The sequence below is a fragment of the Malaclemys terrapin genome, chromosome 8, assembly GCF_027887155.1.
Source record: "Malaclemys terrapin pileata isolate rMalTer1 chromosome 8, rMalTer1.hap1, whole genome shotgun sequence".
Lineage (NCBI taxonomy): Eukaryota > Metazoa > Chordata > Testudines > Emydidae > Malaclemys > Malaclemys terrapin.
This window is the reverse complement of record NC_071512.1, coordinates 54,419,972-54,442,585: the sequence shown is the minus strand read 5'-3', so window position 1 is coordinate 54,442,585 and position 22,614 is coordinate 54,419,972. Positions and strand designations below refer to the sequence as shown.

The 22,614-nt window shown below is 42.2% G+C and overlaps 1 protein-coding gene across 1 annotated transcript in view; it reads right to left on the bottom strand.

The window, feature by feature from the left end:
* Positions 1-629: 629 nt before the first annotated feature.
* Positions 630-22,614, bottom strand: part of XPR1 (xenotropic and polytropic retrovirus receptor 1) — a 243,873-nt gene continuing 221,888 nt past the window's right edge. The window contains exons 12-15 of the mRNA XM_054037215.1: positions 13,395-13,561; positions 10,963-11,102; positions 9,773-9,994; positions 630-7,547 (exon numbers count right to left, since the gene is read on the bottom strand). Of these exons, the coding sequence (XP_053893190.1) occupies positions 7,487-7,547; positions 9,773-9,994; positions 10,963-11,102; positions 13,395-13,561 (590 nt within the window). The 3' untranslated portion in view covers positions 630-7,486. The remainder of the gene's footprint in view (positions 7,548-9,772; positions 9,995-10,962; positions 11,103-13,394; positions 13,562-22,614) is intronic.

The following is a 22,614-nucleotide window of genomic DNA, read 5'->3' as shown; positions in this document are numbered from 1 at the left end:
AGTGGTGCAGAAAACAGCTTAATTGTAGCTGGCTACCAGGGTAGCTGATTTCAGAAGTATTATGGAAAGGATTCTTGACACTGGGCAGATAAGATTCTGTATTGGTGTAAGGCTCAAATTGAACTAGCCCTTTATATCCGTATGACTTGCGATGCCCCTTTCTCCCTCACACAGGGGCAGCCTTTCACGCCCACAAAGCTTGTAGCCACAGGCCTTCTGATTTGTGGGACCTTTTAGATGTCGATGTGATCTTAACTGATTATTTTCAAACATTTCTAGCCATTTCTGTTGCCTTCAAAATGTAAAGCACTGGAGTTGTAAATGTTAGGGTATTTTTTTTTTCTGTAAGTCACAAGCTATTCACAGTCCAACATACAGCTGCCCAGGACCAACGTTTGCAGCCTGCAAATCTTTAGCTTCAGATCTCCTTTTCTCTTAAAGAGACCCCAATAAATAAGCTAGCCATCCTTCCCGGAAACCCAACCCCATCACAGTTTGGCTTGTAAAGTCTACAGGTGAGTTAAGCAAGTAATGGTAGTGTCAATGTTCAGAAATGAAAAGGTCATCAACCCAGAGAGGAAAAAGGACACACACACACACCACACACCAGTGACAAAGGAGCCATCCAATCATTGGAAAACAAAGAGCTTGTAATAATGAAAAAAGGACAGATTTAGTAACCAATCACTTTTTTTCCTTTTAAAAACACATAACCACAGTTGACTTTGTTTTATACAACCACCTAGAAACTATGAAACAGTACCACATTGTGCATTTTTTTAAAAACCTACTTATCAAGAAGGGTATTCCACACTTAAAAAATGTTATATCCATTTGGGAAGGAAAAAGGAGACAGCTAATAGCGCAGTCACAGATACATCATGAGTCCAAGCAAGCGGCAATTCTTTGTCCTCACCTTTTCCACTTAGCCAAAAGAAGAGTGGAGAAGGAGATAGCGAAAGAGAAAGGAGGAAAGAAAGAAAGCACCCACAGAGGACTAATCACATTCCATAGTTACTTTTGACATCTACAGCTCAGGGCTTCATAGAATAATCATTTAGATCAACACAGCAGGAGCGAGGGGTGTACAGAAAGATGGCAGAGAGGCAAGGGACAATTTCTGAAGTGGCAAATACATTTCTATCCCAGGTCCCTTCCAAATACTGTTTGTTTGATAGAAGGATTGACAAGATAGTAAGGAAGTTGACAGCCACAAAGTGTTACAGGCTGAAGAGATTCATTGTCTGTACTGAAGGGCTCATTCAATTTGGTTTTAAGAACTCAAAAGGAATTATATTTTATGGCCTTATTATTGGAAATCCTGGAGATATAACTCCCCTGACCACCAACACACTGATGCTGCTGTGAGATACACACAGACCAGAGCAACCTCACACTTGTGTGGGCTGCAGTGACAAGGGAATTGGTCCCAGGATTTACCAATATTAAAGGCCCCTTTCCCCTGAGAAATCCACATTTCTTTTGTCACTCTGGTGATTTTCCCATTAAGTTGTGGTAGGGACTGATATCCCATGGGTAAACTAGAGTAGCAGTTTGATCCAGTACTGGGTTAAATCCATGTTGTGGCAGGTCTACATATTTGCCCCAAAGTATGCAGAGTCATTTTTAGGACCCAAGTCACACAGATGTCATGATGTTACAGAGGCGGAGTTTGATTTAACGATCTACAATTCAGAGTCTGATTACATCTAAAGTTAGTATAATGATTCTCCACCCTTCCCCAAGGAGTCCTGATCCCCTCTTTTCCAGTGAGCAAAATAAATCAATAGCCTTCCAGAAATAATGCTTAAGGCAGAACAGCTTTCTACCCCTTGGAGTGACTCAGAACCACTGTGGAAGAGATAAAGGTGTGTGTGGGGGGGATGGGGGGGAGGGGGCGTGAAGCCCTGACTTAAGCAGCATGGTTAGACATTCAATCCACTTCCTAGCCAAGTTGATCTCATGCTCTGAATAGCTAACGTCAGCTAAACTCTTCAAGGTAGGCCTTGCTAAATCACCAAAATGGGCGAGACATTTTCAAACTTGGGTGCCTAAAATCAGGCACTTAAAAGAGAGTCACCTGGTTTGCAGAAACAATGAGCACCCAACAGTAACTGCTCAGTACCTTGGAAAATCAGGCTACTTTTATTCAGGTGCCCAAACGTGGACTCAGATGCCTCACTTGGGATACTCAAGTTTGAAAATTTTGGCCCTGATCCCCATCGCTCCTTGAGGATTCATGGTAAAAATACCCCAGGATATTACACAGGCACAACTAGTGCAGCAGCCCAAAATAATGAATCCTCCATCCCCCTCTACAGACACATTGCAGTGAAGATGTATGATCCTAGATACAGAAGCCTCATATGGGCAATACTGAAAACTACGAAGCCCAGTGCATTCTTCCCCTCTCCTTTGCCCAGAGGCAAAGACTGAAGGATAAATTTAGAGAAGGCTTATGCAAGGAATCATCTGTTAGAGACAAGGCTGGCAGACTTATGGAGGGGAGGAGAAGGAAAGAATTTGTTCATTTTGGCCCGTAGGAAGCAGCAGCAAAGGGTACCTGGAAGAATCAGAGCAGCCAACAGGAGGTGACAGAATAGTAGCAAGAAGAGCTTCCGTTTTCAGAGGATGGCTCAGTCTCACTGCACCACAGCGGGAACTTCTGCCTGTAATTCTATGCTTAAATCTTCTGTCGCTTCCTCTCTATTGATCTTCATGACACTACCCTGATATAAACAGTGATACTGAAGAAACAGAGGAAGTAGGATAGGGGAGGGCAGGGCAAGCAAATTTGCCTCCAAAATGTATCTGAATTTCAGAAGTATGAATATATTGAGACATTCAGGATACAGCCATAAGAAAGCAGGAGAATATGAAGGGAACGGTAGCAGTAAAGTTAGTAGAGAATGAGCCTGACAGGCATGCTCTCCCCCAGGATTTCTGCCCTAGTTCATTAAGCTTTGCTCTGTGAAGTTCTATGCAGAGAATCCACTGTCCAACCCCCCCGCCCAGTTGACTTCCTCCCATAGATGACTTTCATCCAAGAGAACACAGCAAAGGGATTCTGGCCTTTCTATCAGCAAAGTATAGAAAAAAAAAATTCTATGATTTGTGATAAGCACATGCCAGTGATCAAAATCTCATTTTCATATAGTACAGTCAGAAGCTGGAGGAAAGATCCAGGGAATTAGAGATCCGTGTGGATTCACAGTGGTCAATATCTCAACAGCCTGGAAACGGATCTGCCTGATTAACATTGCCTGACAATCCCCATGCAACTTTAGATGTCTGGGAGGGATGGAGACCCCTCTGAACAGGGAATGAATGTGGCCAACTTGAACTTCTAAACTACAGGGGTATGGGGAAATCTCCATTTAAAAAAATATCCAGTGGTGAGACAAATACCATCCACTCTAAGCTCAGGTGAAAACAAAGCGGAACCATTGGGTAGGTCTCAATTCCAGCAGAAGAGCACCCTTTAAGAGAAGGGAAGGAGAGAACACAAAGAGATCAAAAGGAAAGGCAAACATAGGTGCTATAAAATAGGAAGATGATGGGCATTTTCCAGCTTTTGCTTAAGGAAGTTGGAAGCAGGTTCCTGGCTCTCCTGCTATCCCATCTGTGAGTTTGAGGCAATCCACTGGATAAAAGACCCAGTTCCTTGTTCTCCTTTCACTGCGCATTCTGCATTTAGTAATGCTAGTCTTCTACAGCAGTATTTTCACAAACACCCATTCCGTTATATTTGCAAAGGTCATTCATGAAGTGTGACCACCAGAGGGGAAACATCTTTTCTCACTTTCTCATTTTGCAGACCACTCAGTAGGAGGGGTGGTTATATTTCTTTCACTAGCTGCCCTGCTTGATTATATCTCATTTAACTGGCAAGATATCACTGTATATTCACAGATGGAACCAGACAGGTTTTTAGAACTAACTCCTGAGAGGAGCTATATTCCGAATGGTTCAGAAATGTCTCTGTGTAGTCATGGAATACAAGCCCTTGCGGCATCAGGGAGTACAGTGATTCTGGAAACTGGGTTCTTTTGGACCATGATGCTAGGAGCTCAGGCATCCTGACCCAAGTGTACGGACACCTTCATTACACAGGCTGTCTTCATGGTCATAAAACATGCATTTTTACACCAAGTTACTAACAGCAATTAGTTCTCTCACACTAAAAAAAAAAAACCAACCCAACTTTTTTGGCAGGGAAAACATAGCCCGAAACAGAGTGCTCTTCTGCAGGGTGGGAAGAGAAAGAAGGTGGAAGCAGTATATTGACAAACACAGAACAAAATTCTCTCTCTTCCCCCAGAGTTTTGATACGTTGCAGAAAAAACTGACCAAGACCTCAGTTCTTGTTGACTTGATCCTTCCGCGAGTTTAAAGTTTGAGCCAATCAGCTCATGCAGTACCACTCATGTCTGAGGCAGACTAACCAGAACAGGTTCAATTCTCCTAGCTGAGCTCAGAAACGCATTCACAATGTTTCACTGGTTTCTACTTGTTCCGTGATACTTTAAGATCTCTCTGTACCAAGTTCTAAAATTTTTTCAGATGCCCTAATTGCCACAATGATACTTTCCATTCCTTTGACAAGGGAGTGCTATCAGTAAGACCCCACCCTCCGCTTTTTAAAGCAATGCTTCCTTAAGTAATGACACGATTAGTTCAGGTTGTGCCCCTTGGTTTGGCTGCTACTCCTTTTAAACTCCTATATGGCATCACTATTTTCTGACAGTTTTAGTTGCTGATGATATCCCAATTGTTAGCCAGCGTATTGTAGTTACCTCCCAGGAGAACGAGTTCTCTGTTTGGTGTGGAATCGAACATTGTGAACACAGCAAAAATCACTGAAATGCAAAATAGTGGACTGAAATACTTTAGAGGGCTTTCCATTTCAAACTCCACTTCCTGCTGGACAAGTACATCTGTCCTTGTCTGAACAAGAAGCATCAGTGAGTCAAGATCAGGGGAATCAGACTCCTGGGCACCAAAAGGGGCAACGACAGAATTCTGGGTTAGTCTGTATTGTTCAGATTCCTCTCACCAGAGTGGGCTGGTGCCGAAATACCAGCTGGCCCTGGTTGCATTGGTGGAGGAATAACAATACACAAATCATCTATTCCACTTGAATGACACTATCACCTTCAGTAGATCAGTGGTAGTGCTGAGGCCTTTCCTAGCAGGTCATCAAAGTTTCTTGATAAGTTCAGGGTGCAATATGACAGTGCTGATAACTGAGATAATGCTCATTCTGTCAAGGGGCACCAGTTCACTACCACCAATGTATGATAAAGTTATTTTGCCCTATTTAAACTAAATGAATACAATTAAGTTTCCTTCTTCAGTTCCTCTGGGCAAGAGGCACAATAGGCAAACTAAGAAAAAGCAGTGCACCAGCCATATGTAATAAGCCATATGATTGGCAAAAGAAAGAAAAATTATTTAACAGCAGCTGAGCAGGGATTCCTAGCATCTGATTGCTAGAAATGTAAATTCAAAACAAGGGACAGAAGTCAAAAATGGCTCCTCCTTAGTTGAGGGTGTGAATCTGCCACTTGGAGTCTGAACAATAACTGTATATGGCTAGCTACTGGCACTGCCAAAGAACTAAGAGAGTACTTGGAATACGTGGAAGAGTGGTTAAAAACAAGGACGCAGAGCAGCAGAAAAAGTGACCATGCCCCATCTGAAAAGGATGCAGAGTCTTCAACAATCCCTGCTGTAAAGTCGAGCCTTGGGGTAAGGACAGGATTAAAGGGAATTGAAGCAGCTTCCCCCAGTCCCTGGTGTTAACCTTACATGCAATAGAGCAAGGACAAATAAGATTTTATTAATATTAAACACTGAAGCTTTCTGCAAGCATTAATGCCTGCAGTGGTGTAGGGCATGGCCCTCAAACACTCATGTTGCTCTCTTCTAAGAGGTTGGTGGTGGTATCAAAATATACAAAGCTTATCAAGCTGGCCTTATCATTTCTACTGAAATTGCTAAGCAGTACGATGTCCTTAAACCCTAGCCTGCTGAGTATGATCACTCACACTCCAGTGCAAGGCTGACCTACCACTTAATTGGTTTTAGACTACACTGAGGAGAGGGTGTAAAAGACAGGCAACAAACAAAGCAACCTGAAGGAAGTGACTGGTAGAGAACGCTTTGCCAAAGCCTGGCAAAACATATAAAATAAAATGTCATTAAAGACTTCTAATTTACTACCAACTTCCCTACCCTCTGGAGAACACACAACCACCTCCTTGCCCCACAGCAAACTGGGTCAGGTGTGCCAATTCTCTGAAGCGTAGCCACCTATGAACCAAAACATGTAACAAACCCCCCTCCCACACATGCAAAAGATCATGTCCTCATCTTGTCCACCTTTATTTTTGCTGTAGTTAGCTGAAGCGGAACAATGGAAAAGCTCCCTATTTAACAGGGGTGCACAGTACTCTAACCTTATCTCATGAAGATTAAGGCTTTGAAAAAACAGTTCTTAACCTAAACACCAACCCCCCTTTTTTTGCCTGGGTGTTTCACCTTGTGGCAAGATTTATTACAACTCTCCTTTGAAACAGAATCATTTGCACTATCTTTGCACGGCCACGTGGAAAGATGAGCATGAACTGGTACGTGAAACATGCTCAGGCTTCTGAAGCAACAGCAGCAGCAACTAAAACCAGAAAGAAAAACTTTGGTTTATAAATAAAACTAAACTGAAGAGAAAAAGGGTCAAACTGGCGCAAATTATCTCATGAAAGAGGTATTTGCAGGGCATAACCCTCACAAAAAAGAGATCCAGATCTACATCCCCCTGCCTTGTTTTACTGTTATCGCCTTCATTGCACAGGACTCAAAAAATCATTCTCATATGGTTGTTAAGTTTCATAAATAATGTGAAAACTGTATGCAACAAATACATCGTATTTCCAAAAAAATTATAAGAAAAGTTACATCAAATTAAAAAGTAGCTTCGTGAATGAAGGTACTGCTCTAAGTGCACTTTCCCTGCAAGTGCAGCCAGTGCCTCAGCGCTGGATATGAAGGAAAGAAAAAAACGAAACACAAATTTAAAAACCCAAGTCCAGTTTCAACCAGTCGAAACTGGGCCAAGCAGAAGCCGAGTGTATTCTCGGTGCTGTCCCATCAGGGAGTCCCTATGATGCTTGTTCTTCATCCAGATAGGGTTTTGTGTCCTTGTTGTGATTGTAAACAATTCTTAGATACTTCTTTCTTTAACTGTCCTCTGATTGGCAAAACGAAGTAAATATTTATTTTAAAAGTAGAAAATGAAAATTAAACCAGAAGAAAAGAAACACAGTGAGCTTGTTGGAGTCCATAGGATCCGGTCCGGAAGAGCTCGGAAAATGTGTTCAGTGTTTTCTCCTGTTTTCAGCTGGAACTGTACCAGAGGTTGGATTGGTCGGGGAAAGGGTAGTAGAGCAAGAAAACAAGGGATGTGGAAATAGATTCTGTGGACATTTCATGTGTTTGCTTCGTCATCTGTGTCCTCTATCAATATCTTGGTGTCACGAGCCTTGGATCTGGGAAAAAACAAACAAGCAAACAAAAATACTCACTCACTGAGGGGAAGGAAGACATTATTATAATATATAGATAAGATAAATACATTCTGTCCAACATATTCCCTACACAGGTAATATCTAGGCCAGCAGACTACTATAGACATGTGGTAATTCATACTCTCCCCTCCCCCCAGGATGGGAAGATCACCCTATAAAAATACAGAGGGATGACTAATACCTTTCTGCCTCTAATGCTCATCTTTCTGATACAGCTAAATTCTGGAGGTTAACAGCGCCCTCTACTGGTTAGTTACAATACAGCAAACAGGGGACACAAAATGTAAACAAATGTTTTGAGGCTGGGAGTAAAACTAGAATAACCTTTAGCATAAGCACTGACTTTTGTTTTTTTGCTGGTGGGTGCTTTTGAAGAGATATGTGTGTTGAGGAAGGGCACTCTGCCAGTTTTGGGGGGTGGCTATTTTCAGCATATTTATACATGTTTTTTCATATTCTAGTTACTGAATGTGTCTATCATTGGTATCTTTAATAATGATTAAATTGTTATGAACTACATAATTACATTATCATGAATTACAGTATATTAAAATCACTGCAATCACCTACAAGCTGTCTCCACTAACATCCCAGTTTAAAGACATTATGTCTCACTGTAGCTTTCTGGATGAAACTGTCAGCAATCTTATTCACATCTAGTTGCCTGGTACTGTGTTGATACACATTAAGGACAGCCACATTATTTAGTTGTGTCTGTCCCATTGATGACTGGAGATAATTTTTAAGATTTCTGAAGCTGGAGAATGAGTTCAGGATAATACAGGCACAATGAGAAGGATTCTTATAAATTTGCAGTAGTCTGGAATCATAGTGCTTCCAGACCACTGCAAATGACGCCAAGATCTCTTTCTTGATGGGTAACTGCTAATTTAGGCACCATTTTGTATTTATAGTTGGGATTATATTTTGCCATGTGCATTACTTTGCATTTAACGTGGAATTTCATCTGCCATTTTGTTGCCAGTTTTGAGAGATCCCTTTGCAACTCTTTGCAGTCAGCTTTGGACTTACCTATCTTGAGTCATTTTGTATCATCTGCAAACTTTGCCACTTCACTGTTTATCCCTTTTTGCATATCATTTATGAATATGTTTAAAAACACTGGTCCCAGCACAAGCCCCTCCGGGACACCACTATTTACCTCTCTCCATTCTGAAAATGGACCAATGATTCCTACCCTTTGTTTCCTATCTTTTAACTGGAGTGCTTGGTAATGCTTTCAGGATCATCTAATAATTCTTAATTTAATTTAATGAGCCTTTTGTTATCTTAATCACCCTGCCTCTGTTTATAAACAAACTCCCTGCCCCAAGGGCAGAAGTTGTCAGCAGCACAGAACTCATCACATTCCACACTCAAGTCCCACTATTTTTTTTTACGTTGGTGTTTGAGCCCCGGAGCACCCAGAGTCAGTGCCTATGACCTTTATACAAGGAATTCTATTCCTACAGGTATTGTATACAGATACTCACACTAAACACTGCATACAGTTACATTCCTTAGGGTATATCTTCACTAGCAACGTTGCAGCAGCACTTTAATGTGGCTGTGTAGTCACGGCACCAGTGCTAGGAGAAAGCTTTCCCAGCGCTGTAAAACTCCCCCCAAAAAAACACAAAACAAAAAAACACTCCCATGAGGAGAGTAGCTCCCAGCACTGGTGTACTGTCTACACTGCCACTTTACTGCGCTGAAACTTGCAGCACTCAGCAAGAAAGTTGCAGTGCTGTAAAATGGCAGTGTAGACAAGGCCTTAGGGAATCAATCCTGCCCTCAGATGGTGGACATATACTACTGTGCAAATTTCTTGTTCAATCTGACACTGTGCTTCACACACACACAGAGCTTATCTTATGACATACATGACATACCTTGCTTCACTGCATGTCTGAGGGATAAACTGTGCCTTAAATGTGTTTATTTAAACAGAACTCCGTACCTGACGAAAGTACACTTGGTTAGTCAACCTTACTGAACAAACTGCATCAATGCTACAGAGACTTGGCGTGAGAGGGTAAAAATGCCAATGTGTTTATTTACTAGTTGGGTCAGTCCTCTCTTTTCAAACTATTTAGAGTTATGTCTCCAATATGGCACCTCAAAACACTTATTAATAAATTAATCCCTTCAAATTTTATTGTGCAAGAGGGCAAAGCAATACATACTGTGAAGAAAGATTAGGTCGGCGCAGGGACACGCTCAGGCTACGCTTCCACACCCTGTTCTTCTGGCGGTTTCGGACGCCATCTTCCTGGTCCATCATCTGCTCTAGTAGTGTCTGGTCATCAGCATTCATTGGTGCCACTGAGATGTCCCGGACAGCACGGAACTCGCCACAGTTGTTTAGATGCTCATTCTCCAGACGGAAGAAATTCCACACAAACCGCCTGGAAGGAGAGAGGGAAGGAGAAAAGGGAATAATATAAAAACTAAGTACCACTTTCACAGCTGTCACCAATTTTTGGCAAAGCAGTGATGCAGTCCCAAAGATGCTACTGTGTACACTTCCCTGGGATTACACATAGACCCTATGAGGGCAAGGCCCTGTAAATTGACAGGCTGGAGAGAAGTAAATGGTTGGGAAGGTGAATGACTAACAAGGAGCAACCTGCTACACTGCTTCACAGCAGTAGATTGATGGACTTCTCCAGGGAAGCAAACAGTTTTGGTGGAATCATTCATAGTTTTAACAGTGAGGATTACCCCAGCATGGCTGGTATCAAGGTAGCCCAAGGATTATCAGTTAGGAGGAATAAATACAAATAACTCCCTCCCCCCCCACACACAGTGAGATTCAAAAGCAAGCTGTTTTGCTCATCTCAAGCAGACATGTGATTCCAGATATAAGACTAACATGCAGACAGCATTAATGCTCTGGAAGTGCCTGATCACAGTGAGAATTCCATTTTTTAATAATTTGCAAAAGCAGAAGAGATTTGGGAAAATTTGTAAATTTAGCCTTGAAGTGAAATTTCAATAATTTTTACCAGTGAAAATGCTTAAAATGTGAGCTTGCTAAATTCCCCCAACAAACTCAGGTAAGACATTGGCCCCTAGCAAATACAACAGAGTGAGGTAGAACCCAGGTCTCAGGCCTGTGTGTTTTCAGGGGTCTCTGAATCCCAGACGGGTCAGTGAAAGATTCCATAGCCCTCTTTCAGCCAGCAATTTGCTCAGATTTAGTGCATATTCTGAGTCTTGGCGCTCTGTGTTTTCATCACTTTATGGCTTTTCAAACAACAGCTCCATGAGCCTATGGAAAGCCAGGGACTTCCCCACCTTTCTGGTGTTATTGTTTGTAAAACAAAAGGAATAAACAAGCAGTTTGAAATACTCTTTAGCTGAGCCACCTTACCGGAAAACCTCAAGTGGTGCAAAGACAGTAGAGATGACGTCCCCGGCATAAGGAAAGACTTGCATGGAAGTGAGGGAGATCTGGATGGTCCAGGCAAAGCGCAGGATTACATCCTCCACAATGGCACAATAGTAATAGGCCTGAGGAGCAAAGAGTAAAATAGGACAGGTCAGCTGACATGTTCAACACAGAGCAAGAATACCTGCCAAATGACCAAGGAGAAGCAGAGCCAATTCCATCACTAACTTTCACATTTATTGGGATTAATTCTTCAATACCATTCAATACAACCACTGATGGCTATGGACTTTATGCAGGGAAAATATAACAGTGCCAAGTTTAACCTCTCTTCCATCTTCCTTCTCCAGACAGAAGACTCTGGGACCCTAAAATAAGCTTTTCTAGTAAGGTAGAGATGATCACCAGAGCTAGACACAGGCCATATTAAGTATGATATATATGACTGTCAGTATTTAAGTCTCCCAGTTACCTAAGGCTTGTCTACACAAGAGATTTATACTGATTTAACTAAATTTGTTTTGAAACTAATTTAAATTAAATCAGTTCAGCCCTCTTGTGTGGAAACATTATCCACCAATTCCTGACTGATTTAACTTAAATCAATCTACAGCATTCTTAAGCTGAAATAAGCATCCACATAAGTGTTGCATTGACTTGACTAAATCAGTTTCTAAACCGATTTAGACAAGGGCAAACTTCCCCATATGAGAACCAGACCTACATTTATTTCTCTTGTTATTTATTGTTTTTACCCTGGTTCTCCTTCTGCAGCTAACGTTTGCATAGCAATTGTTTATTTACGTGTAAGAGACTTTTAAGAGTGTTTTTCACCAGGTTTTTAGTTTTATTGTACTTTTACTTGTTTTGATTTAAAACAAAACTGTTTCCAACCACAGATTCACCAGGTTGTGGAACAGAGAAATACTGAAAAGATTTCTTACAAATATAACACCTCAGAATTTCTTACATCAGGTTGCAATAGCTGCATGAGTACCTACAAAGACCAGATTAAAAAACAGATTTTTGGGAGTTCCTAAAGTGCTCATTTCAAAATTTAAGGAAAGGGCTTTGATTTTTTTTTTATTAGAAGTTTACAAATTTTTCTGAACCACTTCAAATCTTTTATTCCTTTATATTTTAAGATGTTCTTAAGACAAATTACATACAGGCCTTGATCCTCAACGTACCCAAGTATCTAATATAACGGCTGTATTCTACTTGTGGGATTACCTGCATATCACCCTTTGCTCTAACCACCTGTAATATTCAGGAATCATGGTGAAAGATCAACAGCTCTTTGTGGCATTGCAAGAGCTGCTAATGTGGCCATGCCAATGCGTTTGCAGCTGACAGTGTAAAAACTCGGCAGCGTTTTCCCTGCGGCGGTCTCCGAAGGCTGGTTTAACTCCCAGCGCTCTACATCTGCAAGTGTAGCATGCCCTCTGTCTTATTGAGGGCGGATAATTTATGAATTTACCCTGTATAAGCTTTATACAGAGTAAAACAGATTTGTTTGGGGTTTGGATCCCATTCGGAACTGGGTGTCTGGGTGCTGGGGACAGGTAACCTGCTGAGCTGTTTTCAAGTTAAGTCTGCAGCTTTGGAGGTGTGGACCAGACCCTAGGTCTGTGTTGCAGCAGGCTAGCATGTCTGCCTCAATAAGACAGGGTTCTGGAAGTCCCAAGCTGGCAGGGAAAACGGGCTCAGAGGTAATTTCAGCACATCAGGTGACAGTCCCAAGGGGGTCTTTCTGACTGAACCCGTCACAATGGATATTACTTTGCTATCTGTATTACTAAAATATAGTATATGCCTCTTACAGCTTTCAACATAGGCACTGGCTTCCTCTGGGCCTGGCCCTGCCCCCAACTGCCTCCTTCCTCAAAGTCCCCACCCAGTTCCACCTCTTCCCACCCCTGCTCCGCCCCAGACCCCGCCCCCCACTCCTTCTCCCAAGTGCCCACCCTGTCCCTTCCCACTCATTTCCACCCCCTCCCCTGAGCATGCCCCCCCAGGCGCCTCCTACATGCCGCGAAACAGCTGACTGCGGCGGGCGGTAGGTGCTGGGAGGAAGGGGGAGAAGTTGATCGGTGGGGCTGCTGGCGGGCGGGAGGCACTGGGGGGGCAGGGGAGTGGAGAAGCTGGCTGCCAATGGGTGCTAATCACCAGTTAATTTTTTTCCCCATGAGTGCTCCAGTCTTGGGGCACCCAGAGAGTCAGCGCCTATGGCTTTCAATAATCATAATAAGGATGGGACTTTCTCTTCGGTAATGGACAGATTATACAATCTGAACTTCTGACACACTGAATTTAAGACAGTCCAGTGCCAGTCAGAATGTACCTTTAATCCAAAGTGTTTTGTTAAAACATTGGCAGACCCTCCCCAAAATGACAAAAGGCTGTGTACTCACTTTCTGTGGGTAGACGATTTCTTCCCGAAGGAAGGTATTTTCACCAGCATTCTTGTCAAAGAGACCCCAATCCATCTTCAGGTCCCAAATAAGGGTGTAGCAGGAGCTGATTAAATAGAAGACAATCCACAGGTAGAAGAACACTTGGGTGTCACTGTGGTTTTGAGCTGCAAGAGAGAAACAACAGCATGACGCTGCATAATTTTAAACATTTCTTATAGCAGCACCAAAATTGTCCACCAAAACTCCGCATGACCGATGGTAGTTCCCCTTTTAACCAAGCTCCCTGTCCCACCAGGCTAAATAAACTCTCTGAAAGTCTTATCAGAGATTCCTTTAAGTTACAGTTTTAATTCCTCCTCAAGCTCACTTCAATATGTTGTGCTTGATATGGAAATAATTGTTTAAATTTGCCTTATTTGGGAAACTTGCTAGTTTGTAGGCATATTTTTGTAAACAAGTTATTTCTCTCACTCCAGCATAGGACTGACTATATTGCTTCCTGCTGTATTCTCTTACCTTTTATATTTGTCACACTCTTAATACTTAGAGAAGAAAAAAATGTACTGTTTATTTTCTTTTTGAATTAGAACCTAAATTTGGGCCCATAAAGAGTTCATAAAAATAAAACATGTTATATTGGATTGTACAGCTGAGACTTTTGCCTCATCTTTTTTATCAGGTGTCATTCTGCACAGTGACTGCAATTGCTTATTAATTGATTCTTTACTAACAAACCTAATAAAAATCTTCCCAATACAAAAGCGACTCTACAATAATATAAAACTGTGGTGGTGCATTTTCCAGGTATATGGCTTTAAAACAATAAAAATTCCTAGAGCTGCTTCCTGATCACAAAAACGGCAATAGCTCGATTTGTCCTCTTTCTTCTTTTCATTTTAATAATTATGATAGAAATGTAATGTGTATATATGTGAGGTAACACAATAAAATTAATAGGGGTGAAAATGAGAGGCATAGTGTAATAGTACATTCATTCCATTATGTCTTTCAGACTTTTGGGAGATGATGTGCAGGATATAGGTCAAATACACACTCATCCTCTTTACAACACTCCCCCCCGAACTTACCCATTAAAGCCTATCTGCAGTGGAGACTAAAATTAATAGCGCAAAAGTGATTTTCTTCAATCTTTTGCTTAAACTAGCTTTCTTACTTTTGTGTAGCATTTTTCATCTTCCGCCAATAAGGCTTTCCAGGAGAGACCAAGGGACAGGTTTGGTAACATCCCCACCTCACCACCATGGTCACTTGAGAATGTATCACAGGCTCCACTACTTGGAGGCATGCATAGAAAATTCCTCAACCTAGCAGATGTAGTGCCATGGTGCAACTAATCTTAGTGCTACATACCGCCTTCCCCTCTCCATGCTTCCAAAGTTTGATTCACCTCAGAGTCAGCAAATGGGTGAGCTTATAGTGCAGATTTCGAATGTTATGAACTAGAGCCCTGATCAACCTTTACATGGGAACAGTCCACATCAGAAGGGCTGCAAGCTCCCCCTTGGAGTTTCCATTGCATCATTCGAGAAACACCAAGATCTGTAGGGACCAGGGCCAAATATGCTGAGATTGTGCATTCAAACCGTTTCTCAGCTATGTTTAGTCCCCCCGCCCCAACTGGATACCAAGAGACAGCCCTATGCAAGGCTTCCCCACAGCTTTGGGGAATTGAAAGTAGTAATACTGTTGGGATGATTATTTATGCAGGTTTTTACCGTGTCACCAATGTAACCATAAATTGTTTTATTAAATCCAAAGGCCAAATGGTATTGCTATAAACATACCTAAAAATCTAAATAAGCTATTTACTACATCCATAACAAAACATTGATAAGTATTAGATAAAAATACTTACAAATGGGCTAAACTCAGGGATGCTTAGACCTATACTGACCAGCTCCAACTTGGTCAGGCAGGTATCAGCAATGAACCCTTTACAAGTTTAGTTTTTTAGCCCTTTAAGAAAGTGATGTCACTGCCAACTACTGACTTCAGCTAAAAAACAATTTGAGACAGTTCGCCCTTATTTCCAGTCTTAATCCAGATAAGATTTATAACCTCCTTTCTCCCCAAGGCCTTTCCTTTCTATTCTTTCCCTCCTTCTCATTGATCAACAGTTTTTCTGTTGCACCTGGGTTCACGTAGACCCTAATTTTTGAGATAACATTGGTAGGTGGGTTGGGAAGGTCCATGTTAGCTCTTTTTAAGACAGATTCTCTTTGTCTTGTTTAAAACCATCTGCAGTCACCCCTATCAGTCAGAGGCCTTCTTTTTAGAAACTTCCCTTTATTTCATTAGCTATTCTTTGAACCAGACATCCTCCCTACTTCATTCCTTCTGGCCTTATAACTCACTACTTTCAAGGCCTTTCTTTTACTTGCTAATTAGGGCCTTTCTTTATAATACATCTTTCTTTAACCAAACTAAAGCTAACTTTTAATTCTCTAATTTTATATTTATTCTACAGATGCCATAGAGAAAACATTCTTCAGACAAGCCCTCTTTTCATATACAGAGCTTGAGCCATGCAGTGCACTTGCAGGATTACATCCATAAGATGCAAGGAAGGGAAGACAATGCCTCAGATATTCTGTACTCCCAAACTGTCTTTGGAACACTCTGCTCATGGAGGGGAATGATCTGGCCGTAGATTTCTATTTCTCAGAAACAACATATAGAATGGCAGCGAGTCAGTGAAGCTGGAGCTGAAGAAACTTCACCTAAGTAGCCAGTTGCACAGCAAAGTGATGTCAAGTTTTAACGTTGCTTAAAGCTAAATTGCCTTAAGAAGAGTTATTGAGGTCAATTATTGTGAGAAAGGCAGTATAGGAGAGAATTCAATTAAAAACTCTTGGTGCATTATCCATCAAGCTAAAAGGGATGTGCTAATTTCCAGTTACTCATCCTGGATTCTGTTCCCTTTCTCTCCTCACCCCTAGGAGTATTCTTTTCACTGGCACTTTGGGTCAAGCTGCATACTTTCCCCTCCCCCATTTTCTTTCTAAATCATTGATTGTGTAATGTGCTTTGCTCCTGAAAATTTCATTACAAATACAAATCATTCCCCAGTAACAGACTTCAAACAAAAACAATCTATTGTACTCACTCTGCCTTTTGGTCTCTTCTCTTAATCACTTGTCTTTCTTTCCACCCCTATTTTTCTCTTCCCCACAAATCTGTTTGACATCCTCCTTCTTTCTCATTGGTATTCAGGTGGTGTAACCAAGAGATATTACCGATCTAGGCAAGCAATTATATCTCAATCTCCACTGGCTAGTCCTAGTGGCCCTCTCAATGCTGCACGGAAGGTTGGAAAAAATCAAGACATTGATATTCCGCCCAGAGCTTCCATTTACTACATGCCTGCCACTTCAGCAGAAATAATACATGCTGGGTATGTTTATAGTAATGTCAGGGTCTATTTAAACAAAAACAGTTTCACCCAGTGCTACTTCTTCACATAATGAAGTGCTGGGAAACTGCCAGAAAGCTGTTAGGAAGACAGAGATTCAGGAAGAGACAGTGTCCCTAGAAACTGCTCCCTCATCTCCTCACTTCTCCTGACAGTATGGAAAAGATGGATTCCATTATCTCCCTTGGACTGCCTGTATAATTAGGGGACTGCAGACCTTTTCTGGCCTGATTCAGCCTTCAATCAGCCCAAGGTAGGAACACATAAGGGACATAACTCTCCATCTGCCATATCTCAAACACGGGACACAGACAATGTAGGGAAAAGACTAAAAACAAGGGGCAAGAAGAAAATTAGTGTAGGAAGCTTAAAACAAAGACCAGGAGTGATTATCTTTTGGTGGAACACAGGTAGAATTTGGGTGCAATTTGGCTCCTATGGGACACAAAAAGGCAGCTCCACTCGCGCATCGCCCCTAAGATCCACTGGAGAGAAGTAGCAGAACCTTCTCCCTATCCCCTTTGCTGCAGATCTCAGGAACTCTGCAGGACAGGGGCATTTGAAGTTTCTGCGATGGAGTGGAGAAAAGGGCTCTCAGTCTCTAAATGTGAAAGGGGGATAGTGTGCTTTTACCAATTGAGAGGCCCTGTATATGATTTCTTCTAGAAATCAAAACTTCTGCTGCTTATCACCTACAGAAATACTGAAACCACCTTCAAGAGAGCTCAAAGATGGGAAGTGAGACCTGGAGAAGCAAAGTCAGGCAGCCTGGAGATACTTTGAATTAGAAGCTCTGGAGGGCAACAACACAGAGAGCATCCCATGACAACAATATGTTGCTCAAATATGCATGCTTGAATAGGAAAATGGCACAGGAAACGGTTTAGCATTTCAGCATATAAAGCTGTAGGCACATAATGCCTGCAACACTGAAACGCTGATTTCTATGGATCTTCACATTAGCAAAACTGCAACTTCTGTAAGGCCAAGGGTTGCCCAATCTCTCAGTGCTGGGTAGCAGCACTTGTGTTACCTGCCTCCTTTTGTTGTGGAAAGTTAAGGAAATGTATGTAAAAAATACACACACACAAATCAGAAAAACAAATATCCTGAAATCTAAAAGCACCTCAGGGGACACAGAATATCTGACTAGCATTTTGAGATAATAATAAAGTATCTGCAAATTATAACCCATTCTAAACACAGACCCCCTGCCCCCCAAAAAAGGGCCATTTTCCACAGCAGAGCCGCACAATTAATATCACAGTGAATGTAGTTAATATTGACTTTGCTTTAGTGAATGTTATCTGTTTACCCTCCTGAATTATCTTGCAGAATGTAAAAACTATATTCTATTCAATGCAGCTAAAATCAATGCCAAGGGTTATTGAAGACCTGGCTCGGAGTACAATGGCCCTTGATAAGCATTCCTGGTGTGTTCGCTGCTGCAGCTAGTGTGGTTTCTGCTGATGGTGAAAGCTATGATAAAAGCAACAAGAAGTCTGGGATTATCAGAAAACCTTCTAAATCTAAGGTAAGCACTGCTGCATGGCATAAGACTGACAGGTGTAAGACTTCTGCCACTTGCTTGAATTAAAAGCCTTCAATCATCAAGTGGTGCCAAACTTGACCTGGCTTAAGTTTAAGGATAAGGCCTTTTACTGTAGACATATTGCAAGACCTAAAGCCTAAGGCCTTCATCTGCAGCCAGGTTAAATAGGGTTACCATATTTCATCAATCAAAAAAGAGGACACAGGGTGCCGCCCTAGCCCCGCCCCTTCCCACTTCCCGCCCCCCTCAGAATTCCCCTACCCCCTACCTGTCCCCTGACTGCCCTCTCCTGAGACCTCCCCCCACCCTAACTGCCCCCAGGACCCCACCCCCTATCTAAGTCTCCCTGCTCCCTGTCCCCTGACTGCCCCGACCGCTTTCTACACCCCCTTCTCCTGACAGCCCCCCCCAGAACCCCCGACCAATCTAACCCCCGTTCCCTGTCCCTTGCCTGCCCCAACCGCTCTCTACACCCCCTTCTCCTGACAGCCCCCCCCGAACCCCCGACCAATCTAACCCCCATTCCCTGTCCCTTGCCTGCCCCCCCACAGGCCGAGGGAGAGCTGCGGGCTCCACGTGCAGCCAAACACTGGCGCTGCTCTGCGGGGGAGGAGGGAGCGGGGGGGGGAGGGGGACTCTGGCTGCTAGAGGTCCCAGTGGCTGCGAGCGGCTTTCAATCAGGCCCAGCTGCCCAATCAGCCGCGCCGCACTCTGCATGAGGGGAAGGGGGAAATCCCGGACATTTCTATTTTATTAGAAATCCCCCCGGACGGCCATTTAAAGCTGAAAAAGCTGGACATGTCCAGGGAAACCCGGACGGATGGTAACTAGGTTAAAAGTGCAGCAGCCATTAGCTGAGAAGCAAGAAGTCACATCCTCACATTCCATCTAAATTACACTAGAACAATGGAATATCAGGCTGTTAAGAAGGAGACCCCGTCCTAATGGCACCACTATCACCAGATAAAGAATCAGATCTTAAGGTGGTTCATAGAATCATAGAATAGAATCATAGAATATCAGGATTGGAAGGGACCTCAGGAGGTCATCTAGTCCAACCCCCTGCTCAAAGCAGGACCAATCCCCAGACAGATTTTTACCCCAGTTCCCTAAATGGCCCCCTCAAGGATTGAACTCACAATCCAGGGTTTAGCAGGCTAATGCTCAAACCACTGAGCTATCCCTCCCCCCTTTTAAAGAAAACTTAGTTTGATCGCATTCTGTGTGTCAAGAAATCGCTTATCAATAACTGTGGTTGTGAAATCCTCATTTCTTTATTGTTTTGTCACTATGGTCCCCACTTCCCTATTGTTTCTCTGTATAATCTCTGTCTGGTTCTTTAATTGTTTCTGTCTGTTACATAATTAATTTTGCCAGGTGTAAATTAATTAAGGTGGTGGGGTAGGAATGGTTATAGAATTTTGTTACAATGTCAGGACTGGTTAGTAAAATGTTTAGTATAATGATTGGTTAAGGTATAGCTAAGCTGGGCTCAAGTTTCACTATATAAACTGGGGACCAAAGGGAAGTTCTTTGGGGGAACCAGCTCCAGGACACAGCCCTAAGAACAGAGCTGCCACACCTCAACACTCTGCCAATGACACCGTGCAGAAACTGGAGTCCCCCAGATGGACCTGATCCTGACTGGCTATCAAGAAAAGTTAATTTATTTTATTGGAAGTGGTGAGCATTATATATGTAGCATGTGCATTCTGGTTTTGGTGATTGTTAATAAATAGAGATTACGTAGGATATTACTGTATAGGGCTCTTCCACTGGTAAAAGACCCCATAAACCTGCAAAAGATTAAGCCCCGAGTCCACAGGGAAAGGGTGTTTGCCCAGAGCCCACAGAGTAGAAGAGCCTGGAGCCCACGGAGGAGTAAAGTTAGGTGTCTTTCGCCTGGAGCCTTAGGAACTGGGAAAGGGTGGGAGTGCCTAAATTAAGAGGGTTATGCCTTGAGCCCTAGGAACTTGTAAAGGGGGTGCCCTAGAGTGTGAGTAACAGAGAATTTTGTGCAGGTAACGTAAGGGTAGATCATTAGGATTTCCCCAGTAAATTTGAGTAGAACCAGAACTGTAGTGTCACAATCCAAAATAAAAAGCTCATTTGCAATATACTAGGGACTGGATATACAAAACCCATCCTAAGTTAACTACTGCCTAGTTAGTCACTGAATGACATGCCTCCATTAAGCCATCTATTCCATAATGCAATGGGGTGAATGTGACAAGCGGAAATAACTCATCTACATGAGAACCACTGTCAGAATGACAGCTAATGCAACCCACAAATGCATTTATTGTCAATCCTTATAACTATCTGAAATCAGTTCTATGGATCTCATAATAAGCAGGCATATTGGTGAGGAAATGGCAGGAAAGGACTAGCTCAGCACGAGGGGATACCGGTCTCTGTTCAACATTGACCAATGGCAGTGCTTCCACACAAAAATGGACTTTGCTGCTTTTGCACACAAACTAAACATCCCTATGTAGCCTATAGGCAGTACTCCTTTTTATCCCACTGGTATGCTCTGTAAAATACAAGCATTTTACATTGCAAACATTTTCTCTAAGTTCCTGCAAACCTTTTTCTACAGTCCCAAGGCACAATCTATTACAATGTAGCAAGATGCATTGCAATTGCCAGGAGATCATTCTTATTAACTCTCTCACAGGCTTTCTGTAGGATTCTGGGAAACTCATTTAACATCTTTGTGCATCAAATTCTGTAAAATGGGGATAATCCTAACCTATCTTTGTAAAGCACTATTATGCTTGGATGAAAAGTCCTATGTAAGTATGGGTTATCTTTGGTGGGGTAGAACAAACATTTGTGTAGGTTATTTCAGTAGACAGGTTATTTTAAGCCTTCACAACTATTTTGCCACTTATGTCTATAAAAGAGCATTTCTTCCAACTATATTAATTACAGCGAAGAGAGAATAAGATGGTGCAAAATCTGTCACACTTGATTTGATCTCTCTTCTGGTGACTTTTCTCAAGCACCTCTATGAAGTGTGATCTACTGGTATTCAGATTGTTCCTTTGGGAGGACGTATTTACCAGTCTATCCACTTTTCAGAATGATGATCAGGTCCTACTAATTAGAAGTAAACATTGTGGTGAACCACCACCTCTACTGGGAATGCAAATTTAAGGACTGTGGACAGATGCAATAATTAATTACTCCACAGAGTTTCGGAAGAGCTTTGAGAACCCAAAATAAAGAGTCCCACAGAAATAACACCACAAATCCAATTAACCAAATACAAATTATTTAAAATACAGCATTGCATTTTTTCTTAGAGTGTTGCAGCACCATGTTAGACTGCAGTTGTGTATTTGAAAGGAAAACTGCTTACTTGTGATATAGTAAATTGCTCTTCTTAAAGAGTTCCATAAAAATTAGACCTTTCCATCCCTAATTGCTCATGAAATGAAAGATCAGCAGATCATCCTTTCTGCTCTCATCTTTTTCATTAACACTCTCACTTAGCCAGTCACCATTAACTTAAGACTATATTAAGCAATATAAACAGTATTATTTGGCTGCTCTTGAAATTACAGCTATTAAAATTCATCTGCCTTAAGAGGGTGAGCTTTAGGACCAACAAGAATCAATACAGATAGGAGGATACAAAGGTATCTTCTTCTCCATCATCTGGGTGCTGTCACTGTCAAGTGTCCTATATGATCACGCTGTCGGACCAATGAAATTTGGGAAAATTTCTTTTTGCATCTCCAAGCTGTGCTGTCATTCAGGATGCAGTGGCAGTTCCTGAAACATTACTTATGAATGTCTCTGGCAGAGGTTTTCTCCACCAAGTATATGCTGCAGCCTCAGTCATCTCACCTTTTCCATTTAAACAGTACATGTTGCGGACAAGTGAAACCTGCAGGCTCCCTGAACAGATGTGAACACTTAGAAGATCCTGCAGTAGCCTGAACAAAATCCTGCTGCCTTGTTGCTCATCCTCTCCAGTTCTACTCTTAAAGACTCTTTAGCAGGATGTCACCAGAAATGGTGACCAAACAGGTAGAGACCTAGCAATTTAGTTTTCAGAAGCCATGCTAGCAAGTCTACAGTCCTAGCGATGACAGGATTGTCAAAGCTGTTATGGCTTTTGACCTAGCAACAGCAATATTACCCTATGGCAATGCCTCAGATTCTCCACTAATGACACTGACACTGCTCTGAGTGAGAGGATCAGAAAGACTAGCTAATGA